The 11,865-nt window shown below is 35.1% G+C and overlaps 1 protein-coding gene across 1 annotated transcript in view; it reads left to right on the top strand.

Moving 5' to 3' along the window:
• The window catches only part of GPR149 (G protein-coupled receptor 149), a 106,895-nt gene extending 95,456 nt beyond the window's left edge, over positions 1–11,439 (top strand). The window contains exon 4 of the mRNA XM_033203715.1: positions 7,975–11,439. Within this exon, the coding sequence (XP_033059606.1) occupies positions 7,975–8,547 (573 nt within the window). The 3' untranslated portion in view covers positions 8,548–11,439. The remainder of the gene's footprint in view (positions 1–7,974) is intronic.
• The last annotated feature ends 426 nt before the right edge of the window (positions 11,440–11,865 follow it).

Below are 11,865 nucleotides of genomic sequence, written 5' to 3' on the forward strand. Positions count from 1 at the left end.
TAGGAAAATAATTTAGAAATATAGAAATACTGCAAGTGAAATGCCAAGCCACTATTCACTCCCACAGGAAACAATTCTTGGTGTGTAGCCTTTCAAACTTTTTTCTATGCCTGTCATATATAGGTATGCTTGTATGTCTGTGAATCTATTTTCATTCCTATACATGTTTAATTTTCTGGGCTGATTTCTCATGATTATTTTTAACAAGAAAACTAGATCATACTGTACAGATTGTTTTGCAATTTGCTTGCTTTTATATCTTAAAATGTGTGGAAATTATTTTACCCAGGTAGAACTTACAGCCTTCCCTCAGCTGTTCAAGATAGCTTTTCAGGACATAACTGTATCACAATTTATTTAACTATTTTCTAAATGTAGACCTTTAGACTGTTTCTAATTTGGGGCTTACAAAAGTGCTGAAATAAACTAACATTATGATGTTCTGGTATTTGGAGGAACCAACTCACAGATATAGGGTCAATGGTAAGCATATGTAATTTTTATTTTATAGTCAAATATAATCAAAATGTACTCTAAAGATGGCATCAATCTCTTTATTTCTGCTGGGTTTTTTTTTTTTTTCTGTTTATCTTTTATGGAGGGCATTCTGAAAAGCTAAAATGACCATTGTTTTTACTTACTTTTAAAATTATTTGTAAGGCTGGGCACAGTGGCCACGGCTGTAATCCTAGCACTCTGGGAGACTGAGGAGGATGAATCACCTGAGATCAGGAGTTCAAGACCAGCCTGGCCAACATGGCAAAACGCTATCTCTTCTAAAAATACAAAAATTAGCCGGTACTGGTGGGACACCCCTGTAATCCCAGCTACTTGAGAGGCTGAGGCACAAGAATCACTTGAACTCGGGAGGTGGAGGTTTCAGTGATCTGAGATCACATGTACCACTGCACTCCAGCCTGGGTAACAGAGTGAGACTCTGTCTCAATAAAAAATAAAATAAAATAAAATAAAATAATTGGTAAAATTGCACATATTTTTATGTGTTTACTCTCCATTTTTCTTTAATTGTTTTGCCCACTTCCCTTTTCCATTTTTCTGCTAGACTGTTTGTCTTACTGATTTAGAAGAATTCTCCATAGCATCACTCTTCAACTTTGTTCTATATAGATGACAAATATATTCTTCTAGGTTGCCTTTAGTCTTTCACTTTTGTTTATAGTATATATTTCTATGTAGACATTTTAAAGTTTTTTGCAATCAAATCTGTCCATCTTTTACTTTGTGGTTTCCAGTTTTCATTCCAGATTTGGAAAGGTCTTATTCACTCAGTACTTTAATTATTAAGAAGAATTTTTTTTAATGTTTGCATGTAACATCAGAAAGCTACCTAACTTAATGTTGTAATGGATAATGAATAATATGTAAAAGGTTTATTTGAATAACTTATTCTGTTTTTTGTTTGTTTCTTTTTAAAATACAATTACCCTGCTTATTTTGAAATGCCATCTTCAGCATACACTATATCTACTTTCTTGGCTGTATGTTTTCCTTCATGGATTTACCAAATCTTGCAATGAACACCCTGTATTAATGGTGTAGCTACATATTATACTTGGGAATCCACCTTATTGTTTGTTTCCAAGTGTTCTTGGTTATCTGCAAGCATTTACTCCTGAAATTATATCTTAAGAGAAATTTCTAAAACAAAATTTCAGTGGAACTTTTATTAATATTGTATTAAATCAATAAATTAAAAGAAAACTGCCATGGTCGCGAGAAAGTTTTCTCATGCAGAAACATTATTCTTTCTCTCTTATTCAAGACTTCTTTTATTATTGCTGTTTTTCTTCATAAAGTTTCACATACATCTATAGTATTGTTGCTATTTTGGATGGTACCTTTTAAAAATTATTTTTTGACTGGCAATAACTATTGATTTCTTAATATTTTTTACCTAAAATTCAGCCACCTTGCTAAACTCCCTAATATTTTTAGATTACTTCTTTAGAATTTCCTAGGAAGATAATATTTTCATCTGTAAATTACAATAATGTTGTCTCTTCCTACTCATTATATATATGTCTTATTTTTTTCTTGACTTTTTGCACAGCTAGGACCTCTAGAACAATGTTAGACAATAATGTGGATATTATCTATAAAAATTGAGCCCTGCTCTGGGAAGAATTCTCAAGTCTTCTTTTTTCTCACCCCACCTACGTTAGGCACCCCATTCCATTGTCTCATAATACCCCAGCCTGGGTCTATTTTAGCATCAAACACATGGACATGCAATTGTTCATGAGCTTGAGCATTTCTGTATTATATGGGCTCTTAAGGTATGAAAGTCTCATTGTTGCATTGCTATGGACTTACCTGTTAACCCAGTTCTTACTACATAACAGTGGTTCAATTAGTTTGTTCTCTTAGCTTTTTTTTTTTTTTTTTTTTTTGAGATGGAGTCCTGCTCTGTCGCCCAGGCTGGAGTGTAGTGGCGCGATCTCGGCTCACTGCAAGCTCCGCCTCCCGAGTTCACGCCATTCTCCTGCCTCAGCCTCCCGAGTAGCTGGGAATACAGGCGCCCACCACCATACCCCGCTAATTTTTGCAATTTTAGTAGAGATGGGGTTTCACCGTGTTAGCCAGACTGGTCTCCAACTCCTGATGTCAGGTGATCTGCCCACCTCGGCCTCCCAATCTCTTAGCTTTTAACTCTAATAGTCTTCACCCCACATTCCTAAGAGAGATGGAAGATTCTGTCAGCTTCCTCCTTGTATCATACAGATATTACTTCTTTTCAGTTTTACTTCTCTTTCAGTTCAAGCTCCTATTTTCTCTTACCTAGAGAAATGTTTCTCTAACTTAAATAATATACTAGTCTCTTACAAAGGAAAAAACTTTATGAATCTTGCTGTCAAATCAAATTTTTGTGATTTTGCTTAAAGATATACAAATAAAATTGGTGTAAACGTCTTACACTTACAGTTCTTATACAAATCTAAAACCAAACCAAATTTTTACATTTACTGCTTTCAAAACTAGCATAACTAAAATGACCAAATTAAAGTCAGTACTGTTTTGCCAAAACTAACCTATCAATTTTGAATTAATAATATAAAGATGTACACTTACATCTGTTTCTATTTAATCTGTCTCTGTATTTTTCCCTCATTTTTTAGTTGTGGTAAAATACACGTGAAATTTACTATCTTAACTATTTTGTTGTTGTTGTTTTTTTGAGACAGAGTCTCACCCTGTAGCCCAGGTTGGAGTGCAATGGCATGATCTCGGCTCACTGCAACCTCTGTCTCCCAGGTTCAAGCGATTCTTCTGCCTCAGCCACCCAAGTAGCTGGGATACAGGTGCGTGCCACCATGTCCAGCTAATTTTTGTATTTTTAGTAGAGACGGATTTCACCATGTTGGTCAGGCTGGTCTCGAACTCCCAACCTCATGATCCACCCGCCTCAGCCTCCCAAAGTGCTGGGATTACAGGCATGAGCAACTGTGCCCAGCCGTTATCTTAACTGTTTTGAAGGGTAGAGTGCAGTGGTATTAAGTACACTTATATTGCTGTGCAACTATCACCACCATTCATCTCCAGAACTCTTTTCCTCTTGCAAAGCAGAAACTCTACTCATTAAACAATCACTCTCCATTCCTTCTTCCCTCCAGCCCCTGGAAACCATCATTCTACTTTCTGTCTTTATATTTTGACTACTCTAAGTACCTCATGTAACTGTAATCATACAGTATTTGTCTTTTGGTGACTAGCTTATTTCACTTAGCATTAATATCTTCAAGTTTCTATGTTGTAGCATATGTCCAAATTTTCTTTCTTATTAAGGAGAATAATATTCCATTTTATATATACTATATATTAATATTATATACATGATATATAACATATAATAACATTTATATTAATGCATTATTATATAATATATTATTATATATGCTATATATATACACCATATTTTGCTATCCATTTATTCATCAATGGATATGGGTTGCTTTCATATTTTGCCTATTATAAATAACGCTGCTATGAACAAATATCTCTTTGAGACCCTATTTTCAATTCTTTTGAGTATCTACCCAGAACTGGAATTCCTGGATCACTTGGTAATTCTATTTTTTAATTTTTTGAGAAAATGCCATACTATTTTCCATATCAACTGTACCATTTCACATTTCCACCAAAAGTGCTCACATGTTCCAATTTCTCTACATCCTTAACAACACTTATTTTCTATTTTGATGGTAGCCATCCTAATGGGTGTGAGATGGTATCTCATTATAGTTTTGACTTACATTTGTCTAATGATTAGTGATGCTGAGCATCTTTTTATGTGCTTCTCAGCTTTTTGCATATTTTCTTTTGAGAAATGTCTATTCAAGTTTCTTGGCCATTTTTTAATTATGTTGTTTATTTTTTGTTGTTGTTGTCTGTGGTTTTACCTCTATAACTCTCAAATAAACACTACTCATTTGAATATGAATGTTTCACGAAATGATTTTAGTAACTCAAGACTTTGCGTGCTCTTTCAGAAAAATCAGACTTCATATACAGCCAAACTCTGGCACTATGCATTTCTCAAATGCCAATTTTAATGAGCTGTCATTTGATAACTCAGTAAAGCTTGTTCGTTCATTTTAAGGTAAGGTTAGCATGGGGAAGTTATTGAAATCTGCGTTGTATGGATGCATAAAATCAGGTGCAGAAAAATTCTTTGTTACTTTTGCTTTTGTATCAACTACTTACCAGTGAAGCAAGTTGGCACATATAATGACATAATTATGCTGTTAAAGCTCTAGCAAAAGTTTCTTTAAGCTAGCCATGCCTATACTGCTGGGTACTGTCTAATAACTCATTTTTTTCATCACATTATTAAGTTTTAGAAATATTTTTTAAGCACCAAGTTTGGTTTTTTTTAATTCTGTAACTAATTAAAATGTCAGAAAGTTCAGCTTTCAAATTAACTATGTCTCTTAGGCTGTATTTATAATTCACATTATTAAATAATAATATTATTCTTAAATTTCTAATTCACATTATTGAATGATATTATTAAATGACAGTCAAATTTTCTGACTGAATAATGTTTCAGTCAATTTTTATTCAGAAAAAAACAGAAGTTTCAGTCTTTGATAACAAAAATGTTTTCTCAGGATGGAAAGTTTTCAGTATAACCCTTTAACTGGTGATTTATCACTCAGAAAGCAAGGTTTTAAAATTGTAAATCTTGACCGGGCATGATGGCTCACACCTGTAATCCCATCACTTTGGGAGGCCGAGGCAGGCAGATCACAAGGTCAGGAGTTCGAGAGCAACCTGGCCAACATAGTGAAACCCTGTCTCTACTAAAAATACAAAAACTAGCTGGGTGTGGTGGCATGCATCTGTAGTCTCAGCTACTCAGGAGGCTGAGGCAGGAGAATCACTTGAACCCAGGTGGCAGAGGTTGCAGTGAGCCGAGACGGCGCCATTGCACTCCAGCCTGAGCAAGATAGACAGAGCAAGACTCTGTCTCAAAAACAAACAAACGAAAAAACCTATAAATCTTTTTTTGATTTTTAAGATCAATTTCACATGACCCCCTCCACAATATGAAATCTCCCTACCCGCAATAGTCATTCCTTGGACCTTATAGAATTTGGTACCTATCTCTCAATTACTACATTTAGAACTAAAATTTTTATTTTGTTTCTTTTTTTTTTTTTTTTTTTTTTTTTTTTTTTGAGACGGAGTCTTGCTCTGTCGCCGGGGCTGGAGTGCAGTGGCCGGATCTCAGCTCACTGCAAGCTCCGACTCCCGGGTTCACGCCATTCTCCTGCCTCAGCCTCCCGAGTAGCTGGGACTACAGACGCCCGCCACCTCGCCCGGCTAGTTTTTTGTATTTTTTAGTAGAGACGGGGTTTCACAGTGTTCGCCAGGATGGTCTCGATCTCCTGACCTCGTGATCCGCCCGTCTCGGCCTCCCAAAGTGCTGGGATTACAGGCTTGAGCCACCGCGCCCGGCCTTATTTTGTTTCTTTATGTGACTTTCTCATCCAGTCATCTGTGGGGTCTTAAAAGCTAGCATCTCCATACATCCAATGCAACCTCAGAATCATGTACATCCTTACTTAGCAAATGTTTAATAACTGGATGTATAATGATAGGAATGAAACCTACTTTTCTTTTGCCAGAAGTTGCCACCGCTCAAATATTAATAGTCTGATGCTGTGATGAACCTGTGTGGTTCTTCTGTCTCTCTTACTTCAGCCAGCATTACACATGTAGAGTCAATGAAGTTCTTTTCCTTGGCAGATGGCTGGACTGAACATTATAGTGTAAATTTTCAAAATTTCCAAAACTTTAGAGTGCAAGACTCTACAGTTAGGTTCCTAGGTCTCCTTATGAGTAAAGGGAATTCAAGACCCCCTCACAGAGAGTAACCAGGAAAGAATGATCATATGTCTCACAGCCCACACTGTATTTTTTTGTAGTCTCTCAATTCAAGCAGTAGAGTATGAAGACACCCCCAATGAAACTCATCCTCTTTAAAACTTCTTTAAATAGAAAATAATCTAAACTGTTCTCCAATAGTGAGAACCTGTCTTCCTCTAGCCACTGTTGGGTCCAGATTGAAAATGCCCATAGCAAGTAGGGTGATCAATCTCCCACTGCCCCGACTCCTGCCCATTTGTCTAAGACTGGGGGATTTCCTGGGATGCAGAAATTTCAGTGCTAAATATGGGACAGTCCCAGGAAAATTGAGAAAGCTGGTCATCCTAAGTTGGAAAAATGCCATTATCTCCCATGCCAGTTCCCCAGGTGGACAGACACATTTAGGCCAATCCAATTAGTAACTGTAGGCTTCACAGGTGGTAGGCACTTATATAAAAAGTGTCTGTGTACCTCCACCACCCCCCCCCTTTTTTTTCTTTTTGGACTACAACATTTCTTTAGTTAGAGCAAGCGATCCCAAACTTTACTATGCAACAGAATCACCTAACGGGCTTGTTAAAATACAGATTGCTTGACCCTGTACCTGGGTTGAGACCTAATTGAGTAGGTCTGGGATAGTGCTAAAAACCTGTATTTCTGACAAGTTACCAGAAGCTGCTGATGATGCTGAGTTGGAGACTCAGTTTTGAGAATTACTGCTCTAGAAGTTTTGCACATTATCATCTTCTGGGACTAACACATAATCAAAAATCAAAACATGTCAGTTGAAAGTATGAACACATGAATCAGCAATAAAAAGTACAGACTATTTTAAGAATCAATCTTATTTTCTACATTTCTGAAGCACCTCTCAGTGGTAAGTACAGTTTTTAAAAAATCTTAATACACAAAGCATAATAGAAAAGGTTTACACTTTTAGGCAAGTTTTTGAAAGAGGTGGAATAGTATTCTTTATTATTGGGTTTACTTTAGTGACTGATTTCTCTGTGGAAAAGTAAGCACACCGTAGTGTAATTCTGGTGACATTTGGTTCCTCTTATGTATACTCAAACGTAACAGCTGAAATATCTTTTGTCCTTAAGTCACAGTTTCACAATTATCATTTACTCTGGCATACTAAACAGAAAAAAAAAAGTTCATGTTGATAACACAGTCTACATTTCTTCCAACTTTTGCAAACATTTTAATGTAACTGAGTATGTATCACAAATATAAAAGCAATTTCAGATTGTAAATATGCATTCAATTTTATGTTCGAATTCTGCCTTTGAAAACATCTATTGCTTCCCATCAGTACACACCTTTGCCTTTAACTGGGGAGATATGCCCCTCATCTTCAAATAAATATTCCTAACTACCCTCATTAAATGTCTGATTTGACCTAGGAGAAACTGACGTATGGTGCTTCGGTGGCAGTATTCAAATCCCATATCTATAAAATGTTTCTAGGGAAATTGATCTGAAATAGAAAACTTTTATCATTCTGATGAACAAAATGAATTTCTAAATGTCTCAACCTCAGAAACTAGCTTTCAATAATAACAATTTTGTTTTTGTCCCCAGCGTTCCGGTGGTGCCCTTGCCATTCCCTTGTGTGCATTCCAGGGGACTGTGTCTCTCCATGCACCTACAGGGAAAACCCTATCTCTTTCTACCTATGAGGTAAGCGCAGAAGGGCAAAAAATAACTCCAGCCTCTAAGAAAATAGAAGTCTATCGATCCAAAAGTGTTGGCCATGAACCAAACTCAGAAGATTCTTCATCCACGTTTGCAGACACCAGTGTGAAAATACACTTAGAGGTTCTTGAAATTTGCGATAATGAAGAGGCCTTGGACACTGTGTCAATCATTAGTAACATCAGCCAGTCCTCCACACAAGTCAGATCTCCATCCCTACGATACTCCAGGAAAGAAAACAGATTTGTTTCCTGTGATCTAGGGGAAACGGCCTCATACTCCCTCTTTTTGCCCACCAGTAATCCTGATGGTGATATCAATATCTCCATTCCAGACACCGTAGAAGCACACAGGCAGAACAGTAAAAGGCAGCATCAAGAGAGGGATGGCTATCAGGAGGAAATCCAGTTGTTAAATAAAGCTTACAGAAAAAGAGAGGAAGAAAGCAAGGGTAGTTAATGGGTATTTGGTCTAACAGCAGCAAGAATGGATCTGCAACGTCAGCTGTGAAACTAACAACTTTGTTATGAGACTGATTTCCTTGTATTTGTTGGTTTACATAAGTTTTACTGATTTAATAGTTAATTTTTTGTGGGACCAACTAGAACTAGTGTAAACAATTAAGTGCATTTGATGTGTTACCTAAAGATCACACACTATGGTAATTAAAAGATTTTGCTTCTTATCTGATTTCTAAAAAATCTGTTCTAAATCAAATCTTGGCCTACTTTACTAATGTTTTTGCTTATGTTTGTCAACCTCCTAGTAAACAGAAAATTGTATAAACTCAGTGACTATACTGTTTCATGCATATACTTCTACATATAATGTTGGCCTTTACTGCAAAGGGGTAAAAAGAGAAATTTTGGGAATGGAAGAAATGTAACAAAACTCCAAATTGTATTTGAAGGAACTTGCCTAAATATGCCTAGCAAAACAAGCTTATTACACTTACTTCTTTAGCTTTACATTCTTCTGTAAAATGAAAAATTAGCTTCCAACTGGGAAACGTGCATGTTCCTAGTCTATAAATAGTTGTTTCCTTCATTTCTACCAAATACAAATTGTTTACTGTTTTTTCTTTCTTTCTTACCTATAACAGTTTTCCTTTCATCTTTTCAGTATGTCAAGACCGTCCCATAAAACAAATATGTTGTGTGTTAGAGGTGGAATTAGAAGTATCTTTAACTCAAACATTATTGGAAAAAAGTTGTAATCGTATAATTGTATACTTTTTCCTAAATTCTTTTTTTAACTTGAGTGGAAATTGGGGGAAAATACTGGCAGATTCAGTTCTGAGAGGTGCATTCAAACATGGTAGGCTTCTGGATACAGCAGTCCAAAATCCTATAAGTCTAAAACAGAAGTATCTGTTTTTAAAGCTATGGATTGGGCAAACTTTCTTGAAATAGAAGTTATTCTTGAAATAGAAAAGTTTACTTCAAATATTATATCAAGTTTAGGTGCTTGTTTCTTCTCTAAAGACGTGTTGTCTCAAAGAAACAACTGAACCTATTTTATTAAGTGATTCTAAGATACACATTTCAAGACAATTCTAGAAGGCATTACATTGCAAAAATGCAGGAATCACCTTGGCAGAATAATAGCAATGTGTATTTCAAAAATTATAAAGTGATTTTTCTTCAAATTGCTTTCTTCTAACCTTCCTGTAAACATATATGGAATATATTACCTAAAAGTTTATTTTCCAAAGTTACTGAGTTGACACTTTACATAGTCTTAGACTTTGTGCCCCTCCCCTCACTCACATACTTTATTTATTTACTTACAGATTGAATGAATTATATTTTAGAATGATTTATTTTTGTGTCTATTTTATTAGCTTGAATTAGAATTCAAAATTGCTTGACATGGGCTTTCAGAATGTTTCATCTTCAGAGGGTGTTTTGTTGCCACAAGGACAAGTCATTTTCAAAATAATTATCTCAATGGACTTTCTCGATCTTTAACTTCTCATTATCTAGTTGTCTAAATTTGGGAAACATACATATTACCATTAATAATGTTTGTAAACCAAGCCTCAAATAATGTGTAACATATGAATTCAAAGTCAAATGTATTCTCATTACAAATATATTTTATTTTAAAAGACTATCACCAATATTAACAGCTATTTTAACACAGTGACAAATGAACAGATCAATCAGATATTATAAATCAGTAGCATTAAATGTCTTTATAAAAGAAAAATTGAATTGAATATTCTAATAATGCTTTGTAAAAGATAGGCTTTGATATCTTAAACTTTAGATGTATAATTTTCTGAAAGAGAAAAGTGATATTGCTGCTTTAAAATGCAATTTCAGGCAAAAAGTAAATTAGACACAGGATCATAATAAAGCTGAAAAATAGCAAAGATTTGGAGGCAAACACATTCTTTGTAACTGCACAGCAATTTGAATGGGACAGAGATTCTAACAGAAATCAAGGTTTAAAGAGCATTAAGAAATAGATAGAAGATAATAATGCCCATTTTCCCTCTCATTTTAACTGAACAAGAGCTTAAACTAGGGGAATTGGAAAAATAATTAGGATATTCCCATTTAATTGCACTTGGTTGTTGAATTAACTGTATAATGGATGCACATAAAAATTCTGCTGCATTGAAACAACACCAGGATTATTTAGCCCAAAGTCATAGTTTGAAAGGCTAATCAGCATCACATTACTAACACGTAACACTTCAAATTCCAAGCCAACAATAGCTAAGTATACAAGAAAAATCTACTAGAGCTGTGCTTAAGCATGAATGGCACTCCAAATCCTTGTTAAGGGAGGAGAAGATTAAACTACACAAGTTCACTTAAGTCTACTTACTCTTTAGAGTGATTGATTACAAAAGTGTTTCTAGTAGAGGAAATAAATACCTTTATAGATATCTTGTGATATAGCCAAATACCTTACCCTTGTATAGTTATATTGTTCTTCTTATTAATAAATACTCTATTTTGTATAGTTATCTCTTTTCTCTATAAATTGATGTATCTGAAGGCAAAAACTTCTTGTTACCTAATAAAAATATCACCATCTGGTGGTGACTCCTATAAACTGCATACGTAATCCCCAAGACTCCCTAATAGTATAAACACCTAACACATAATCCCTAAGCCTTCTGAGAGTTGTGACTGACGGAGGCAACTCTTTGAAGATAGCAAATGCCACCATATTACTTAAAATATAATAAAGAAGTCTTAGTTATGCATTTTTGGAAGCTTTTCTTGACACGTGTCTGTAATATTGGATTTTATTAATCAATTTTTTCTTAATTTCTTATACTTTTCAGCTACCCTAATTCATTTCTTCATTCTAATATTTAATAAATGACTACGACATACTAAAAATTGTTCTAGGTACTTGGTTTTACAACTTTTGAACAAAACTCAAACAAAACAAATATATGTATTTATATTTACTGAGTTTGAGACAAACACAAAGTCAGAGAACACAGTCCACACAAGATTGCTCTCACTCGTGACACAAATTGCAAATTCAAGGAGTTCCCAAAACCACTGCTAGTTTCAATAATTCACTAGAAGGGCTCACAGAATTCATAGAAAACTATGTACTCATGGTTACGGTTTATTACAGCAAAAGGACACAGAATAAAATTAGCCTAGAGAAGAGGTCACAGAGCCAAGTCCAGGAAAAGTTGTAAATGTGGAACTTCTGTGGTACTCTCCCCATGGAGTCATGGATGGCATTACTTTCTTTGGTGTCAATGTGTGACAACTTGCACAGAATACTGCCAAGCAGAAA

The sequence above is a fragment of the Trachypithecus francoisi genome, unplaced genomic scaffold (assembly GCF_009764315.1).
Source record: "Trachypithecus francoisi isolate TF-2019V2 unplaced genomic scaffold, Tfra_2.0 Lachesis_group0, whole genome shotgun sequence".
Taxonomy (NCBI): domain Eukaryota; kingdom Metazoa; phylum Chordata; class Mammalia; order Primates; family Cercopithecidae; genus Trachypithecus; species Trachypithecus francoisi.